Source organism: Petaurus breviceps, unplaced genomic scaffold (genome assembly GCF_028583685.1).
Source record: "Petaurus breviceps papuanus isolate PSGF00001 unplaced genomic scaffold, PetGlider_PUasm1.0 90630, whole genome shotgun sequence".
NCBI classification, from domain to species: Eukaryota; Metazoa; Chordata; class Mammalia; order Diprotodontia; family Petauridae; genus Petaurus; species Petaurus breviceps.
The window spans coordinates 212244-232063 of NW_027187291.1; the positions used below are offsets into that span (position 1 = coordinate 212244).

Below are 19820 nucleotides of genomic sequence, written 5' to 3' on the forward strand. Positions count from 1 at the left end.
AAACCAAACCCAGCTTCCAGAGGTAGAAAAAGAGGCCTAGGTTGGGGAGGGGCACCTCAAGTTGCCCAGGATGGAGGCTGGGAGGAGGAAGAGGAGGCAGCAGCAAGGGAAGAGGAGATCATTTCTCTGGCCCCGGTAGGGAGCCAAAAACATCTATCCTCTTACTGTTGGTTTAAGTGATTCCTAGGATAGAGGGGAAAGAGGGAAGGAAGGAAAGAGGGAGGGAATGTGAAGTCTCCTGATCTCAGACTTTCCCATCTCCTGCTCTCTCTCAGCTTGTGCTCAGCTCCAGGGCCCGAATTGGCTGAGGGGTTTGGCAGGCCCGCCCCCCCCAGTCCTGGAATTTGGCTCCAAGACTGAGGCTGGCGCTGCATTGCTGAGCAGTGACAGAGCCGGACCTCACCCGGCCAAAAAAGGAGGTGGCCCCCAGGACAGAGGGCCCCCACCAGCCTTTGGTCAGAAGAAGCCTGGGGGCTCCGGACCAGCTGGTCTCTGGCTCCACCCTAACGCCCCATAAGGGATCTTTTCTAGGGAAATGATCCAGTGGGATGGTATAGCAGGGATAGGGGAGGGGAGGGCAGCTACACACATACACACACACACACTACACACACACATACACACAATCACACACTTACAAGAAGACACTCCCTGAAATGCATCAAGCCACCAACGCACTATGGAGACAAACACACAAGGGCACACACACACAAACACACACATACCTCTCCTCCCGGCCATCCTGCCGGCTCCCCACATCACAGCATCCTGACCACGCCTCCTCTGCTCATCGCCTCCCCACCCCCAGATCCTCCTCCCTTTCCTGGGTTCCCCCCCTCAGCTCCGCCCTCACTAACCAGCTGAGGCCTGGCGCCCCGTCCTCAGTCCTCCTTCTCAGGGCCCTGCTCTCCCTGGCTGGGCCCCCACCCTAGCTCCTAGACCGGGATGTGGGGGGAGGCAGGAGAGAGAAGAGGAGGGAGGGGGACTAGACTGTGTCGAGTGGTGGCGTCAGTGGCTGCCTGCACCCTGATTGGCCGGCAGTACTGGCTCCCAACCACAGGAATGCTTGGGCCCCACCCTCCCGGGCCTGCCGGTAGTTGAAGAATTGGGGGGGGAGGGAAGGGGGGGAAACAGAAGAGTGGCCAGTATCCAAATGCTGACATCTGGTGCTCTCTGCCTACCCCTTCCGTGTGGGCACCAGAATCCTCCACACCATCCTTCATACTATGCAAGCTGGCTCCTCCCCTCACTATGCTTGGCACACCCTGTAAGATGCCAGTGCTTCACACAGTACCCACCCCCCCTCTTTGAACTCACCCCTGGACCTCTATCCTCCATGTTCCATCCTCTCTCACACTCTCTTCCCTCCTTTCCCCCCAATCCTGGGGCAACAGTATTTCTTGTCCGACCCAGAGCCCATCAAGATTAGGGAGGGGTATACTGGGTGGAGCTTGGATTCTGACTCCATGCTACTCGATTTGGGGTGAATCACTTAATCTCTCTGAGGCTTTATAAAAAAAAACAGGGAGATGAAGATTGAAGCAGGAGAGTCAGAACTGTCTTCAATTCCTCCTCTTTTCAAAAGGCCCCCCAGAAAGGGAAAGGAAGAATCTAGGTCAGGGGCTCCAAGTTCCTAAAATGGGGGATGTGTACTAATTGAGGTCACTCTGATTTCTGTGATTATGAGGATGAGCTTGTTGAGGAAGCTGGGAGACCAGCACTGCAGAGCATACAAATTTCCCCCAGAGCCTGGGATGATGGCCTCCACTACTTTCTTAGCAGAAATCATGCTGGCACTGTCCAACAGGCCTCAAGTTGGAGACTGAGGTGGGTTAACCTGTGAGATAGAAATGGATAGGCAGAAAGTGTTGTCCCTGGGCTTGGGCAGGCAATGAGGGAAAAGCCTGATGCCATGATGTTAAGCCAGAAGCTGAACAACATCCCACCCCACTCCTTTTACTGTTGGGAGAAGGTCTTTCCCCACTCCAGGCTGAAGATCTGTGTGCAGACATGTGGTGAGGAAAGGCTGGAGAGGGCCATCCTGGATTGGTCTCCTTGAGAGTCTCACCCACTGGGGGAAGGTGGGATGGAGGAAAAGGAAAGAGGAAGAACTCTTCAATCTAGGGAGGTGTCTGTGTAATAACCAAGAGTCCTCTTAAATCTGGCATTGTACCAGTGTCTCCTAGTGAAGGTTACCTAGGCATATCTACCTTGGGTATCACCAACTGAGACTTCTTCATAGCTGCCCTGCATGAAGCAATACCTATGCTACCCTCTGGGAGGTGCCCTGACATTGGGCAATCTGAGCAGTTCTCAGGTACCCCTCCCCCATGGATTAACCCTTTCTTTCCTCACTCTCTTGCTGTGCTAATGGAAAAAAGAAAAGACATTAAAGAGAAGAGTGCCAGATCTTGTCATCCCTGCCTAGGGAAAGGGTCCAGGAATGGGAACTCACCAGCTGGAGGATGTCCTCATCCTTGGGCATGATGGAGAGTTCCAGGGCATCATCACTGAAGAGGCAAAGGAAGGTGGTCAGCCAACACCATTGGTAGCACACACACACACACACACACACACGTGCACGCACACACACACACACAAGGGAAGTCCAGGAATACAGGGGACTCTGGGTCCTCAGGAGCAATCCTCATGCAAAATCTTCTAAAAACAACACTCCATGTCTTGGCTCCAGGCATTTTCTCTGGCTGTCCCCTATGCCTGGAATGTTCCTCCACTTCATCTCCATATACCAACTTCCTTCAAGTCCCAACTAAAATCCCATCTTGTATAGGAAGCCTTCTCCAACCTCTCTTAATTCCAGTGTTTTGGGTTTTTTTTTTGTTTTTTTCTTTCTTTTTGGCTCTGGAGAAGAAAGGAAGGCTGGTGACCTTGAACAGCCCTCCCTCACTCAAATCTAAGTCAATTGCAAGTCATATCATCATTCTCTGATGTCATGGTCCTCTTTAAGAACAAAGGACAAATACAACAACAATTGCAGCGCCTTCCCTCTGTTAATTATTTCCTATTTTTCCTATATATATTCTTTGTATATATTTTGTTGTTGTTTTACCCATTAGACTATAAACTTCTTGAGGGCAGGGACTATCTTTTGCCTTTTTTCTTTAAATCCTCAGTGCTTGCTTGACATAGAGTAGGTTAGTAAATAATGACTGATTGATTGAAGGAAGAAAAAAGCAGAGCTTAGACTACTCAGGTTGTGGAGACAGTGAGGTTACTCACCTGTTCTGGATCAGTGCAATAACTTGGGAGTAGGTCTTCCCAATGATGCTCTCGCCATTCACTTTCACCAGCCGGTCTCCTGATGACACAGGTTGGGGGTAGAAGGGAGCGGAGGCTAAGGATCTAACACACCTGAACTTCTTGGGCTTGGGGTTTAGGGAGACACACACCATCCCTTGTTGGCAACCCTGACTGTCTCTCAGAACATGGTTTCAGAACCTTTCACCTTTATCCATCCCCCCATAAAAGCTTATTTTGGGGGATGGGTAGCAGAGTTCCTGCCTCAACCAGGCATCAAATCCAAGCCTTGCTCTCTCAGCCCTCCCACCCTAGAACCCTAGGGCACCTTGGATCCCATTTTAACCAAACAAGGAAAAAAATCATTATTTGTTTGATATAGGAGTATTCAGGGGCTGATTTCATTGAGTCCAGGAGGCATCCTCCCCAAGCATCGAAAGGAAGTAGAGCATGGAGCAAGGCAGTTGTCAATGGAGAGAGCTTCATGGATGTCCCTCCCTAGCATCTCACTCACCTGTCCGAAGCCCAGCTTGGTGGGCGGGGCCATCATCCTTCACATTCTTGACAAAGATGGTGTCCATGGGCTCCAGATGGCTCCGGGGGGAGGGCCCTGATAGGCAGTGGCCAGGTTAGCTGGGGGTTGGGGGCCGAGGGTCACACTTACCCAGAGGTATACTTAGTAGAACATACACACACACACACACACACATGTAGCCACACACATAAAGAGAACACACAGGAACTTACAAAGACACATGAGAACATACACATACAGAAAAACACGAAAAGATATACAAGACCTATAGATAGACACTAAAATACAAAAACATACAAAAGATCACAGGAGCAGAGATTTAGAGCTGGAAGAGAATTTCCAATGATCTAATCCAAAGGTTTAACTTGGGGTCTACAGAATCCTTTCTCCAAGGAATTGTAGGTAGATGTCAGGAACATCTTTATTTTAATATAATTGATTCCTTTTGTTATCTTACGTATTTTTACTTTATGCACTTAAAAACATCATTTTTGAGAAAGGGTCTATAAGTTTCACCAGACTGCCAGAGGGGTCAATGACACAAAAAAATCAAGGACCCCTGATCTAGTACAGCTCTCTTATTTTAGAGATGATAAAAAGGCCCAGAGAGGTTAATTGATTTGACCAAGGTCACAATGGGGGGGGGGGGGGTGGAATGACACAGGGAGACACTGAGACACAGAAAACAAACACATAAAACAGAAAGCCCTGGATCCAGCGTTGGACTTTCCAAGTAGGCACTAGACCACCCCAATGTCCATGAAGGGAGGGACATAAACACTTGAATTAATACCCTCATGAGATCACTTAATTCCAATCTCCTTCCCCTTCCCCAACCCCCAAATCCAGAATCTCCACCTAGCCACCTAAAGTCAATAAATTTAGCCTTTTCTTATGGAAGGTCATGATCCATCTTCCTTCAGCACCTCTGCCTCCCCCCCCCCAACTCCTCCAATTTGGATGACAGTGACCCACACATCCCCCAAGGGCAGAACTAAGGATGAAAGTTTCCCCAGAATGCCTTCCAGAGGGAAGAGAAAGAGGAAATAGAGCTTAACAGGTCCTCATCAGTTGAATGAAGAGAAGCCAGTTTCCAAAATTTCTATCCCAATTTCTACCACTAGGGGACAGGATATACAGAGTCCCTGGGAACATAGAATCCTAGTTTCAATCTGTCACAGACTGGCATGGCATGTGACATTCTATGCTACTGAAGGGAGGGAAGGAGGTACTGTAGGCAAATGACAGAAGTTGAAGATATTAACATCAGCTCATATTTAAGGGGGAGAGATATCCCATAGCCACGGCCCGTTCCTCACCTGATAGATGGATAGGCCCCCTGTCCCTTGACAGTAGCACAGACACAAGAACTTGGCCAGAGGACAAATGAAACAAGAGAAGGGCAATGATATCCAGAGGAGGGGAAGGGGGGAGACACAGAGACACACGGAGAGAAAGAGAGACAGAGAGAGATAAAAAGAGAGATAGAGGAGAGGAAGGAAAGAAGGAAGGAAGAAAGGAAGGAAGGAAGGAAGGAAGGAAGGAAGGAAGGAAGGAAGGAAGGAAGGAAGGAAGGAAGGAAGAGGAATGGGAATGGCATACAGACCAAGAGAGATACTAAACATGGGCAAGGATGGAGAAACATAGAAAGAACAAGAACCCAGAAAGTATAGACCAACTCCCAGTCTCAAACCCTTCTCCAGGTCCCAGCCTCCCACTCCCTCATCTCTCCTTACCTCCTCGATTTCCATTCTCTTCCTCCTGCAGTAGACAAAAAAACTGGTATGAGAAGCTGAGAATCAACTGGGGACCCTTAAGACAATTCCTGCCAACCAACATGGGAGTATACAACCAACTGGTGCAACCTATCCAGACCCCCATTACCTCATTTGTGCTACTAGCTTGCCAGATGGAATTAGAACTAATTGGAAAATCAGGAGTGGGGGGAGTGGGGGGAGGGAGATAGAAGGGGGATGGGAGGATTACCTCTCCTCTCCCACCACTCTATCCCAAATTTTATCACCACATGATCTTTCCCTTGGGGAGATCTCTGGGTGATAGTAAACACAGTCTCACTCAGGCTGTAGAAGTCCCATGTTGATTGGAGAGACAGACACACAGTCAAGATATAGAGAGAACCACGGACTGAGATGAGGGCAAATGAAGGGTGCAGCATGAGTTATGGAAGAACTTCAAGAGAAGAAATCCAGGGAGTATTAATCATAAAAGTTTCTCTAAAAGGGGACTTGAAGTCCATTGTACCAGGAGGTGGGAAATAGACACCCTTAGTTGGGTGAATGGGTGAAGAAAGAATAAACCAAATCAGATGTAGAAAGGGGAGAGATCAGCAGAATATCAGGGAATAATAAGGGATTAAGTTTATGAGACAGGGTCAGCAGCTGATGGAGGGGCAGGGCTTGAAAGCACAACAGAGGCATTTCTTACAGATCCAGGACAGGTAGCAATAAGGAGCCACCTTGGTTCTTGAGCCAGGAAGGGGCAATATTCAAACATCCTTTGGATAAGATGAATCTGGAAGCTTTGTGCAGCAGGTGAAGGGGAGGGGTGAAGATGGGAGAGGACCAGGCATTTGCTGTTATCACCTAGACATTCGTGGATCTGGACTTTGTTAGGGGAGCAGTTACAGGAAGGGAGAAGGGGTAGTAATAGCTTGGATCAGGAGGGGAGGAAGTTAACAGAGAAATGGAGGCTTTCAGTCACCCAATTTGGGTACCATCCTCCTTTTCTCTTGGAGTGCTCACTGATGTGAGCTGACAGCATCATAAGTGGGTAGGAAGAAGAGACATATGTTTAGACAGCTGAGCTGCCTCTGGGCTGCCACTGCCAGGTGGGAAGCACCAAGGGTGGCACACAGCCATCATCCTGCCTCTGGGCTGGCCAACTCTTCCCCAAACCCAGAACAGGCCTTCAGGGATGGAAAAGCACAGTCTCCCAGCCCCAGAAATCAGATAATTCAACTGGAGCTTGAATCAACCCTTCCTCCACTTCTATAAGATGTAGGATAATTCTGCCTAAGGAAGAGGAAAAAAGGAAGCAACTAAGCATTTTCCCTCAGGGCAGAGTCTTGGAGAAAGTGGCCAGAGTCCCAGGGATCTGTGGCAGGAAGGGTCAAGGAAATGGGTAAGTCCACAGAGATCAGGTCAAAAAGGGTGGACTGGAGGTATTAGTGTCCTTAGATAGCCTAGGAAGAGCCCACTAACTTTAATAAGCCCAAGCCTGATTCCCTAACCCCTACTCTCAAAGACACACCTACATACAGAGACATATGGACACAAGACATCTGAGAAATGCACAAATAGAGACATAAATCCATCAACATTAACACATAGGTTCACTCAAACCCAGAGATATGCCTAGTGTAACCTGACTCCCCTGTCCTCTAGCAGGTGGGACTGGAGCCCCTCAAGGGAGGAACCCCTTAACAGCTGTGTGGGTTAATCCCAGCCCCCAGGGTGTGGAGAAGGTCACAAATTTACTCTGAAACTCCAAAATAAACCTGCTCCTGTTGCTGTGGCAGGGGCTCCACCCCCATTTGGAGGATACATCTGTCTCCACCCACAACTCCTCAGCTACCAGACTTAATCTTAGATCTTTGGGAACTGAAATCAAGAACATCTAGAAAAGAAGGTAATCATTTAATCCAATCCCCCTCACTTTATAGATAAGGAAACAGAGACCAAGAGAGTGACTTGACAGAAGTCTCAGGTAATAAGTGGCAGGTTGAAAAGGACTTTGTTGTTTAGTTTGACTTTTTGTGACTCTATTTGGGGTTTTTGTGATAAAGATACTGGAGTGGTTTGCATTTCTTTCTCCAGCTCATTTTACAGATGAGGAAACTGAGGCAAGAAGGGTTAAGTGACTTGCTCAGAGTCAAACAATTAGGAAGTGTCTGAAGTCAGATTTGAACTCAAGAAGATGAGTCTTCCCGATTCCAAGCCCAGAACTCTATTCACTGTGCCAGTTAGCTGCCCTAGAGAATTTAGAGATCTCTTAATTCAAGCCTCCCTTTTATTTTAAAATGGGGAAACTAATGACCTGGAAAGATGAAGCAATTTGCTCAAAGCCCAGGACTGAAACACAGGCCTCTGGACTCCCAGGCTTGATAGCAAACTGCCTCCTACATCCTGACCCTACTTAACAGGCCTTAAGAGGCCCCTTGGCAAAGGGCAGGAAAGGAAGCTAATGTTCCTGCATCTACCTCTGTCTCTATTTCTCTCTCTCCTTTTTCTTTCTCTTCTCTTCCTTTTCCTCCTCTTTATCCCTCCCCCAACCTGCAGTTGGGAAGAACAATATGCATTATGAAAATGTTAGTTGTCTTGCAGATAGGTGGCAGAGTACCGGATTCATGCAGGAGAAGCCACAGCCTCATCAAGTGGCAGAGGGCATTAAGGTTAGACCCAAAGAAGGACTTTCTGGCAGGGAACATTATTAAGACAGTGTGGGGGGAAAGGATGTCCCCTTTTATTATTATGCCAAAGGTAATAATAATAATAGCTTACATTTATATAGAATTGTAAAGCACATTCCTCAAAACAACCCTGTGATCTAGGGAGTAAAAGTATCATGACTATTTTTAGCACATGGGCATCATCTGGTCCAGTTTTCCTGTCTCACAAAGAAATAAATTCCAAGAAAGGTTAAGTGACTTGCTTGGGAAATTAAAAATAATTTTTCATTTATGTAAAAGAGAAGCACATACTTTAGCTATTATATTATGTCTTAAAATACTAGTCCTTTGTAAGAACATACAAAATAAATTTTTTAAATCTTATTAAACTTGCCTTTTGGAAACTAAAAAAGAGTATCATTATTCTCCATTTTATGGATGAGGAAAAGGAGGCTTAGAGAAATCAGAGCTAGTACTTGAACCTAGGTTTTTTGACTGTGACCAATGCCTTTTTTTCTTTTTTAAACTATATCCCACTGATACAGGTCACCTCCTTGGTCTCTGGGGAAGAGTGACTTTCAGGCCCAACTCCATACCTTCACACCACAGTGCACAGCTGACTCTGGTGGGTAGACAATGAAGTGCCGAAGGGTGAAGCCAAAACCATCTTGGGGGTTCTTGTGTAACAGCAGCGTCCTGGGCCCTGGCCAGAGATGGGGGGGTCCGGGAGAGCACGCATCTCTCGGGCCCAGTGAAGGCTATGGGGAAATAAGAAGAATAATGTTGACTATATACAAACACAGCAAGAGGAGGGAAAGAATCAGCAGGACATTGGGAAGGAGCCCTTAAAAGGGAGGGAGAGTCCAGCTTTCATTTCCCAGAGGGCAGAACTTGGAGCAATGAATGGGTAGAAGTTGCAAAGAGACAAATTTGGTCTTAGTATGAGAAAGTTCCCAGCCTTGCTATTGGTCTCCCTACCTTGAGCTTTTCCCCACTCCAATTCATCCTCCCCTCAGCTGTCAAAGAAATTTTCCAAAATTGAAGATCTGATTCTGTTACCCCCACCCCATTCAATAAACTCTAGTGGTTTGCTACTATCCCCAGAATCAAATGTAAATTGTTTGGCATTTAAAGCCCTTCTCAACCTGGCCCCTTCCTACATTTCCAGTCTTTAAAAAAAATTTTATTTTAATTTATAGAATAAAACAAGCATTTCCATAAGAGAGTATAATAAAAAAAAATTGCACATAAAACTGCAAACCCATTATATACAGCTTGCTATTCCTTTTAAATACATAATAAAGTTATCATACACATTTTTTTCCTTCTCCCCCCTCACACCTGCCCTAGAGGTAGCTACCATTAGACACAAATATGTATGCTTCCAGTCGTCTTAAACATTACTTCTCTCTATGAACTCTATGATTCATTGGCCTACAATCCTTGAACATGACACTCCATCTCCTGACTACATGCTGGCTGCCCCCTGACAGCCGAAGCTGTCCCTCTTTACCTCTGCCTTATTTTCCCTAGCTTCCTTCAAATCCCACCTTTTTCTGGAAGGTCACCATCCTGACCAATCTGTCCTCCTTCTCCTATTCCCCACAACTTAAACCTTCCCTCTGAGATTATTCCCATCTACGCTTAATATATTTCACATATACATATTACTTCATATGTTTTCCCACCATAAGAATGTGAGCTTCTTTGGGACAGAGACAGTATCTTTGTATTTCTTTCTTTTTAATCACCAATTTTTTTTTTAAAGAGGCAATCTGGGATAAGTGACTTGCCCAGGGTCACACAGCTGGCAAATGTCTGAGGCTGGATTTGAATTCAGGTCCTTCTGACTCCAGGACTAGTGCTCTATTTTATCACCAATTCTTAGCACAGTGTTCAAAGATAGGAATGGCTTAACAGGTCTTCTTAAACTTTTTCCATTTGAGACCCCTTTAGTGCTTCTTAAACTATGGGTCTCAACTCAACCCCATATGGGATCCATAGTTTAAGAATCACTGAAGATACTTGTTAACCAGTAGTGTGCTGATAAATGTTTAACAACTAGCTCTCCACAAAGAAAAAAAATGTATCTACAACACACTTTTAAGTTGAATCAGCACTATTACCATTTTCTCCACCACTTTCTTAAATCTATTCAATCATCAAAACAATAACTTAAACCCTGACTTGTGTGTGCTGATTTCCAGTATATAAATACTCACATTGACAATATAACCATAGTTCATTTGAACTGGCTCATACATAAGTTAACTGCTTGATTTAAGTGCCATCCAAAAGTAAAAGAGACTGACTTGGGGAATTAGCTCCCCTCACTCAAAGACTACAAGCAAAGATTTGATGACCAGGTGTATTATTGTATATCTTGGAGAGAAGATTCTCATTCAGGCACAAGTTGAATGAGATGGCCTCAGGAGTTCTTTCCTGATTTCCCCTTGATTTCTGGATTATTTTTTAATGAATTATTTTGCCTTTATATTTCCTCTTGCTTTGCAGTAGAAAACCACTGTTGGTAAATTACAGCTGTACAATGCTTTGAAATTAAAGCTTCAAAGACACCAGTTCAGTAGTATATAGGAACATTTCTTGAATTCTTTTGAAAAACAGAAGAGGACAGCCCTCAGTGTCATTACATAAAGATCTAGAGACAGAGGAACAAGAAAGAGAGCGATCTTAAACATTGGAAATTCCAGGTTTTCTCCTGCTCTCTGTACTAATCCCCACTCTGACTCCATCACTCTGGGCCCCACTGTGCCTTAGTCAACTTCTCTTGATATGCTCGATCATCTTCCCTTGGTAAAGGCTCAATCACTTCCACCCCTAAACCTCCTCATTCCCTTGCCTCTAGGTCTCCAAGGAGTCCTCCCTAAATCAGTTCCTTTCTCTGTGAACTGCTAAAGATCCAGAATCCAACTCTTTGGTAGCATAATTTCTTCCCTAAACCAGGAAAGCTTGGGCATGGAGATGGGGAAGAGGAAGAGAAATATCTCTTGGGAAGGAAATTTTACTGTCTTCCTCAGTTGTCCACATGAGCTCATGTTTGAGCTGCCTGCAGTTTTTTACTGTCCTATCATTCCTACCAACCTCCATGAAAGCCTTCACCATCCAACAATGGCTAGAGAAGGAACAAGATCAAGATTACAGGAAAGGACAGGTAAGAAAAGGGACTTTCTTTGAGGCTATGCTCCAGCCCAGTAGTCCAGTGGCTCAATCCCCAAGGATGTCTAAAACAGACTGACAGAGACAATGCTGGGTGTATGGAGATAGGCTTCTTAATCTGTCTGCCCTCTGCCTGCCCTTTCTGGAATACTTGGGATTCCCCAGGAAAGTGGAATGAGAGAAGGGGAGGGGGGCAGTAACTAGTAAAAGAAGACAAAACACAGGAGTGCTAGTTAGAGTGCTTGGAGTCAGGAAGATCTGAGTTCAAATCATCAGACCCTAACTAGTTATATGACCCTGGGCAAGTCATTTAAAGTCTCTGTGATTCAGTTTCCTCATTGTGAAATGAAGTGGTTGGACTTAACAGCCTCTAAGGTTGCTTCTGGCTTTAAGTCTATGACCCTTTGATCCCAGTAAACCTGAGAGCCCCTCTGTGAAAGGAAAGGAAAAGGTTTGCTCAAGGGAAGGAGACAGAGCTCCTGCACTTGGATTCTGATAACTCCCCCTCTCCTTAAATATTCAAAGTATTCAAAGCTGCACACAATATTGAGGATTCTGGGATCTGACAGAAGCTGAGACAAGGGGAGAGACAGTTTGACATAAAGGGAAAAACCAGAAACAAGGGAGGGTGTAAAAGAGAGAGACAGCAAGAAAAGGATGGGAAGAGAAATGGAAATGATAAAAGGAAAGAGAGGAGATACAGAGATCAAGAGGAAAGAAAGGAAGGTAGTGATATTTCTCTGACCCTTGGGTCCCTCTTTGTGGATCCTTCACTCCTCCTCTTCCTCCTCCTCCTCCTCCTCTTCTTCCTCCACCCACAAGGTCCTTTGAACCTTATGCTCCACTCCAGAGCCCAAGGGGTGCCAAATACTGCCTCGGAACATCCTCCTGACTTGGCTTGCTCTCATAACCCAGCCTCTACCAAGCAGCAGCGCTTTTGGGAGAATCCCACCATGACTCTCTTCAATTTAAACCCTCTCGAGTAAGAAGGAACCCTGCCCTCCCAAATGGTCTGCACCACCACCACTCTCCACCCCACCCCCAATCATACCCCCTCCCAGCTCCCCCCATATATCTTTCATTCCTTTCAACAAAGTTGCTTCTGTTTGGAATGAGGAGGGAAAGGACTGGGAGGTGGGGGGGAGAGGAGCTTCAAAAGGAGGAGGAGGTGGAACAAACTATCCTCATATCATCCCCTCCTTAAGAAGGCCTTTCTTAAAATCTTCCCAACTGGATTGGGGGTAAAGGTCAAAATAATTGTTGCCAAACTCTCAGAGACATTTGTTGATTGATTCATTGATTCATTTCTCCACCCCTCCACCAAACAGTTATTTGCAGAGCACCAATGTGTATAATAGCTCTCTCGCTGATTTCCCCCTCATAGGCTTTCACCTCTTCAATCTTCCAATTAAATTGATATTCCTAAAACACAGATCTGAACATGTCACTTCCCTACTCAAAAAAATCATCAGTACCTCCCCATTGCTCCTAGCATAAAGTACAAAACCAATGCCATCCACAATCTGATTCCTCCTACCTACCTTTCCACTAATTTCATTTTATTCTTTCTCATGAATTCTCCATTCTAGTCCAATGGACCTGCTAGCTGTTACCTGGATACAACATCCCATCACCTGCCTCAGGGACTGTCCACCAGTGGTTTTCAGTCTAGAAAGCCCTCACTCCTCACCACTATCTATTAGAAACCTAGCTTCCTTCAAAGGACAGCCCAGGGCTTTGTTCTACAAGAGGTCTTTCCTCACACCCTCTCTTAAAATTAATTTATATTACTTTGCATCTGTGTCCACATTGTACCTCCCTGGACTTCAACAAAATGTAAGTTCCTTGAGAGCAAAGGCTCTTCCTTCTTTCTTTTTCTTTCTGTCTTCCTTTTTCTTTCATCCTTCTTTCTTTTCTTTCTTTCTTCCTTTCTTTTTTCTCTCTCTTTGTTATCCACAGCACCTAGCACAATGTTTTTCATATCAAAGACAATGAATAAATGTTGTATTGAATTGAAATAATGATGTGGTTGAAATTTAAAGATCACTAAAAGGAAGGCTGCAAATATTTGATTGGAAACATATAGGACAACCCTTTCATTTTGTTGTTGTTCAAATCACATTCGACTTTTGATGACCCCATTTTAGGGTTTTCTTAGCAAAGATACTAGGACTGGTTTGCCATTTCCTTCTCCAGCTCATTTTACAGATAAGAAAACTGAGGCAAACAGGGTTAAGTGATTTGCCCAGGGTCACACAGCTATTTACTGTCAGAGGTCACATTTGAACTCAGGTCTTCCTGACTCCAGTCCTGGCACTCTATCCATTATGACTCCTCTACCACCTAGCTGCCCACTTCATTTTATAGAGGAGGAAAACTGAAGCCTAGAGGTTAACTGACTTGCCCAACATCACAGACATAATAAGGATAGAAAATTTAATAATAATAATAAGGATCAGGGATTTAAACACGGGTGCTCTGCCTTCTGCGTATTCATTTCCACCATGCAATAATGCTTGTGGAGGCTGACAAATGAAAAAAACAAATTGATGAACTATATCCCTTCTCCTTCCTAGCACAAAGGGGCCTACTGGGACACTATAGAGTATATATCATCAGGCACATTCTTTGAATCAGCTGTTTTTATTTCAGCACTTTCCTCTAACATAAGGGAGAGTTCCTTTTAGAAAGGAGTGGGTAGAAAATGACAAATGTAAAAACAAAGGACATCAAATTGAAGAGTGTGTGTGTTTTTAAAACTAGATATGGGAGGGGCAGCTAGGTGGAGCAGTGAATAGAGCACCAGCCCTGGAGTCAGGAGGACCTGGGTTCGGATCTGACCTCAGACACTTAACAAAAAACTAGCCTTGTGACCTTGGGCAAGTCACTGAACCCCAATTGCCCTCCAAAAAGGGGAAAAAAAACCCTAGAAAGGAGAAAGATTGTTAAAAATAAATAAATAAAAATTGAAAATTTTTTTTAAAAAATAAACTAGATTGGGAGGGAGACAAGACACAGAAAGATTTAGAAAGGGATATGATAGATGTCTTAAATAATCTGAAGGGTTGTCTTGTGTTAGAAGGAACATATTTGCTCTGTAGAGCCTAGAGAGTGGAACAGAACTATTGGGTAAGGAAGAGACAGGAATGGTAGAATTAGGTAACTTTTAAGTTGTAAGAACCTTTAGAAATCATCTCTCCCAAGCCCCTCCTTTTATATATTAGGAACGTAAGACTGAGTGGAGACAAGGACGTGCCCAAAGAAATATAAAAAGAAAGAGTCAGGATTAGAACCCAGGTACTCTGGCTCCCAATTCAGCATATTCTTGTTCCTACAGATCAAAATGCCTTAGCTGTGAAGGACTGAATTCTCTAACAATTACAGCAAGACAATAATGGAATGGACTACCTTGTTAGATAGTGAGCTCCCCTACAGTGGATATATTCAAATAGAGAGAGTCAGGAATGTTGTAGAGAATTCCAGCATTGTGGGGGAAGACAGGACTAGACCTCGGAGGTCTCTTCTAACTTCAAGATTCTGTGATTTTGTGATATCTAATGTCATGTTCTCTAGCCATAGCTGAAGTCTGATTCTGTGATGTAGGCTCTGTGGAGTAGAGGGCTACTCGTCCTACCACCATCCCCACCCCAACCCCCAACTCCCAACCTCAGCATCATGGACAATCTGGGCCTCAGAGAAGATTACTCAATAGCCCTAGCCCTGGAAGAGGGACCAAGGTAAATATTTACTGGGAATTCTAAGGAGATTTAAAATCTCCAAGAATCCCCATATTTGCTGACCAGGGGTAGGGGGTGGAGGGAGGCCTCAAGGGAGAAACTACAGCCCTTCCCTATGATGAAGCAGACTGGAGAAAGGAGGATGCTCATACTTCTAAGTTCTCCACCCGATCCTGACAGACTTCCTAGGCATCCTCAGGGATTTATGATGCCACCCCTCCCCCCACCCCAACCTCACTGCCAAGCCTCTCTACAGCTCTCATTGTCCCTGCAACGTCCCCCTGGATTATAGTTAAGCCCACAGCTGTCCCTGGGATGGGAAGTGGCCCTGACAGGTCCCTCCATAGGCAGTGCCCCCATGCCCACACACCCAAAGTTCTGGCAGCTGCCAACAGTCAACCATGTCTCACTCTGGTTTACAATCCAATAGATTTGGACAAACCTCAGCCCTTCAGCCCCTTTCACTGAAACTTTTTCATTCCCACCCCCATTCTTGTCTTTGTCTCTACATTTTCTTTCCTCCTCTCTCCTTTCCTCTCAGGCTTTTCCTTCCTCTTCAACTTTTTAGGGGTAGTCACTTTGGCTATATATTCTTGCCTCAGCCACAATAGATGATGTAAATAAAGACATTCTATCACACATACCCCGTCCTCATTAGGGTTGCAGCCTTGTAAGCACCCACACACCCCCACACCAGAAGTAAAAAAATTAAGATCTAGATATGGGAAATCATAGGAAAAGAATTCTAGGGTTATTCAGTTGTCCAAAAATTTGACAAGTGAGGCAGCTGTGCACGTGGTGGGTGGCAATGCCAGGGAACCAAACTCAGGAATCCTGGTCCCCCTTCCCCCCCAGTTGGCACACAGGAGAATAAAGAGGTCATTGCAGAGAGCACAGAGTTCATGCTGGGCAATGTGCCCACTGTGACTCATGCCCTACCAGCCTGGTCTATCCCGAACATTAGAAACACTACCCCCCAACCCCTCTCAGTCCCCTGCCCTGAGGTCACTGCCCACTAATGGACCATTCTGCCACCTCAGCACTTTGTTGCTGCCAGTCAAAGAAGCTATCTGCACTTTCATCAACAGAGAGCCAAGCAGGGTAGTGCCTACCAACCCATCCTTCGCCCTGCTGGGTTTCCTTGATGCCCTGTCTGAGCATGTCTCTCCAAATATGTTCCTCCTTCTTTCATTCAAGACAACTTTAGGGCTGGAGGGCAACAATGCCCAGTTATATCGTGGGATTACTAGTAGGCATGAAAAATTTGGGGGTCAATGAGGAGCTGAGTTTCTGGTTAACTGACTAGCTGGCCACCTAAGACCCTGAAAGACCCCATCAACCCTAAGTGTCACCCCTTCATCCTATGTATCTTGAGACCCATTTGCTTGGAGGCTTCGTTTGGCATTGGGATGGCACAGCTCTCTTCTCTTGGGAGGGAAAGCCTCCCAGACCCAAGAAGTGCCAGCCATGCTCCTGCCTCCAGCTCTACTCTTCAAAATATCCTTGCTGTTTTCAGGAGCAATCCACCCAGTCCCTGGGCATCAGCCCCCTCAGTGCCAGGTCCCCGGTTATCCCACAGAGTCGGCCGCACGTCTCACCCTGCCCCTGGTCGCTGTCCCCCGACGGTGGGGCCCCGACAGCCGCCGGTCTTCGTGGCGGAGACTCGGAAGCCAGAGGCAGCGCGGCTCGGGGGCGCTGCAGTCCACTCCGATCGCCCTCTCCCAGCGCCAGCCCCCACCCCCGGCCCGCTCCACTCGCCACACCGCCCGACCCACCAGCGACATGACCCGGGAACGCGGGGGTGCGAGAGCGGGCGCGGGGCACGAGGGGCCCCGGGAGCCGTCAGAGAGGAGGGACCAGGTTTCCGGAGCCGGACGCGCGGAGGAGGGAGGGGCTCGGCATTCCCCTGAGTGGGAACAACTTCTCTCTCCTCTGCTCCTTCGAGGCCGGAGCTGCTCGGCTCCTGCTCCTTGACTCGGCCCGCTCCTTTCGGGAAGAGAGGCCGACGGGGCCCCCTCCCTGGCCCCCGCCCTCCTGAGCCAGGCTGAGCCGTGCTGAGCCAGCTGGAGGGTCCTGGGGTCTAGGGGCCGGAGAGGAGCGGAGGGGCCCGCGAGCGCCGCCGTCACCCCCTGAGCCTCTCTCAGCTGAAAGTTCCCAAGCCCGGACACGCCAGCAACTCAGGCAAGGGAGCAAACACCTCCCCCAGCCCAGGGCCGGCCCCCAGCTAGCCTGCGGCCACACAGGCCACCCTCCTCCCTTCCTCCCCTCCCTCCGCCCAGGGATCTCCACGCCGCTCCGATGCACATCACACACACACACACACACACACACACACACACACACACACACACACTCTGCAAAACTACTGGCCTATGCAATATGTGCACACATTTCTGCGTGCACACAAGTACATACTATTCAAATACATACTGCCCACAGACACTTGAGCTGCGTAAATACACACACTTCACACACACTGATTTGCTGCACAGATATATACAGGGCATACACAGATGCACAGACCAGGAATCTATCAATCGCAACTCTTCACTGTATACACACACACACACACACACAGATGCATTCACTTTTCATATTCACTGCATACAGGCAAACCCCACAAACACACATGCACATACACACTACACATAACCTGCACAGATACACACTATACATACCACACCAGAGAGCCCTCTCCAAGACACATACTAGAAACATAGTAGCACTCCACAGAGACACATTACAATATTACTCCCCATTCATCAGAGAGTGGCACAGTCCTTTTCCTCCACCCCTCCATTTCCCCCACCCCCAGAATGACCTGGAAGAATGGTACTTCGAATAATTCCCATAGAAGAGTTGTAAACATTGTGCACGAGCGCGCACGCACGCACGCGCGCACACACACACACACACACACACACAACCTATCTAAAGAAGCCAAACCAAAGACCCCACCCAGATCCCAGAGGTGGCACAGGCAACACCCCACCCCTCCCACAACACCAGCTATCTGAATGCTTTCCATATCTCACCAGAAATGTGGGTTTAGGGGAAAAGTGAAATTTCATACCCTTAATGTTAAGATTAATGAAATAGTTTCAGTTGGGGAGGTGGTAGTCTTCTTGTCGATTACCATTGGTATAGATACCCCCAGAAACAACTCTCCTCCCCTTATAGTAAGGCAGTAGCAGTGACTTGTCATGTATGAGCATGTTTATGGGGTGGAGCAGGGGTCTGGGACCAGGGTTGGGACCATTTCTTGCTCCCAGCCTCTTTTTCCAGACCCCCTCTCCCTTCTACAAGTAGGAATCTGAAAAAGGTCTTTCCAAGGCAGGGGAGAGAGCAGGCTTTTGAGGAATGATGAAAGACAGGCATCTCCACATCACAGACCAGCTACTCAATCCAATGTGGGCTTCCTGGAGAAAGCAAACTAGAGAAGAATCCTGGGAGAGTTTTCATCGGGAACTACCACTGATCTGTCTAATGCAGAGCATGAGCTCCCCATTCATCACCCCGTGACCAAGGCTGCCTCTGACCCTAAGTCATCATCCAAGATAGGTACGTCCCAAGGGCTATCATAGCTTCTTATTATCACTCTAAGTCAATTCCTCCAGTTGGGGAGTCTAAATACAGCAGAGGCTAAAGGATGAGGGGTAGGGGAAGATAGGAAACTGAGGGATGAGGGGGTGGGGACTGAAAGAGAGAAAGGAGAGCGACTGGGGCACCAAAGAAGAGTACAACTGTGGGGAAAGAGAATAGTGGAAACTGACAGACGGTGTGGGGAGGCTGAAAGACAGAGAGAGATTTAGACCAAAGGCCAGAGGATGAGAGAGACTGAAGGCAGAGAGGGCAGACTGAGGAAATGGAGAGAGATAGAGACTAGAAGTCAGGTGGTTGTGAAAGGACTTAAGATAGAGTGGAAGAAATAGGAGGACAAAATGTTGAGGTAAACTGAAGGGACGGAGTGTGGTAAAGACAGAGGGGAAAGAGTGGGGGAGACATAGATGATAAGGGAACTGAGGAACAGAAGGTAGGGAAGACTGAAGACATACAGAAAGGAAAAAAATGGAAGGGACAAAAAACAGGGGAGACTAAGGGACAGAAGGTGTGGGGAGACTGAGGCAAAGGGAGTATAAAGAATGTAAAGAGGTAGAGATTAAAGAAGGAAGAGAGAGGGAAGAGGAGAGGAAGGGTTAGGATGAGGAATGTGGGGGAGGTCTGGGCTGGCCTGGGCAGAGAGTTGTTTTGTTCTCCTGTTTCCTGTTTGCAGGCTGAGCTGGGCCCCCAGTGCAGGAGTCACCCCCACCCCCACCCCCGGGGGGCGGAAGCCAGGACGGGAAGAGTGAAGCAGCCACAAGGGCTGAGTCAGGAGGGATTCAGGACGCAGAAGGAACAGTTCAGCAATGGGGAGGAGTCTAGCTCCTCTAACAATTTCAGGGTTGGGGGTCCCTCTCCCCTTCCCTGCCTTAGATCCTCCCAAGACAAGTCTCTAGCCAAGCCAGACCCTCTGATTCCAAAAGAAGGGACCATCTTGTCCTTTCCCTACCTCCATTCACACTGGCCCCTTCATCTATTGCCTACATAAAGAACACTTTCTCTTTCAAACCTGTAAGATTAAAGGGCAGAAGATCCATCCACTTGCCTCTTCTCTTAGTACACACACACACACACACACACACACACACACACACACACACACACA

General features: G+C 46.9%; 1 protein-coding gene and 1 long non-coding RNA gene across 12 annotated transcripts in view; one reads left to right on the top strand and one right to left on the bottom strand.

The window, feature by feature from the left end:
* Positions 1-19820, bottom strand: part of ARHGAP23 (Rho GTPase activating protein 23) — a 131174-nt gene that overhangs the window by 58064 nt on the left and 53290 nt on the right. For 3 of the 10 annotated variants that reach the window (XM_069064273.1, XM_069064279.1, XM_069064272.1), the window contains exons 1-6: positions 17937-18311; positions 8798-8959; positions 5530-5554; positions 3773-3868; positions 3241-3319; positions 2456-2510 (exon numbers count right to left, since the gene is read on the bottom strand). In XM_069064273.1, coding sequence (XP_068920374.1) covers positions 2456-2510; positions 3241-3319; positions 3773-3868; positions 5530-5554; positions 8798-8959; positions 17937-18143 — 624 coding nt within the window. In that variant the 5' untranslated portion in view covers positions 18144-18311. The other 7 variants (XM_069064278.1, XM_069064277.1, XM_069064276.1 and 4 more) reach the window with 4 other exon arrangements.
* The window catches only part of LOC138143106 (uncharacterized), a 67400-nt gene continuing 66119 nt past the window's right edge, over positions 18540-19820 (top strand). For both annotated transcript variants that reach the window (XR_011163609.1, XR_011163608.1), the window contains exon 1: positions 18540-18676. This is a non-coding gene — a long non-coding RNA (uncharacterized lncRNA). The remainder of the gene's footprint in view (positions 18677-19820) is intronic.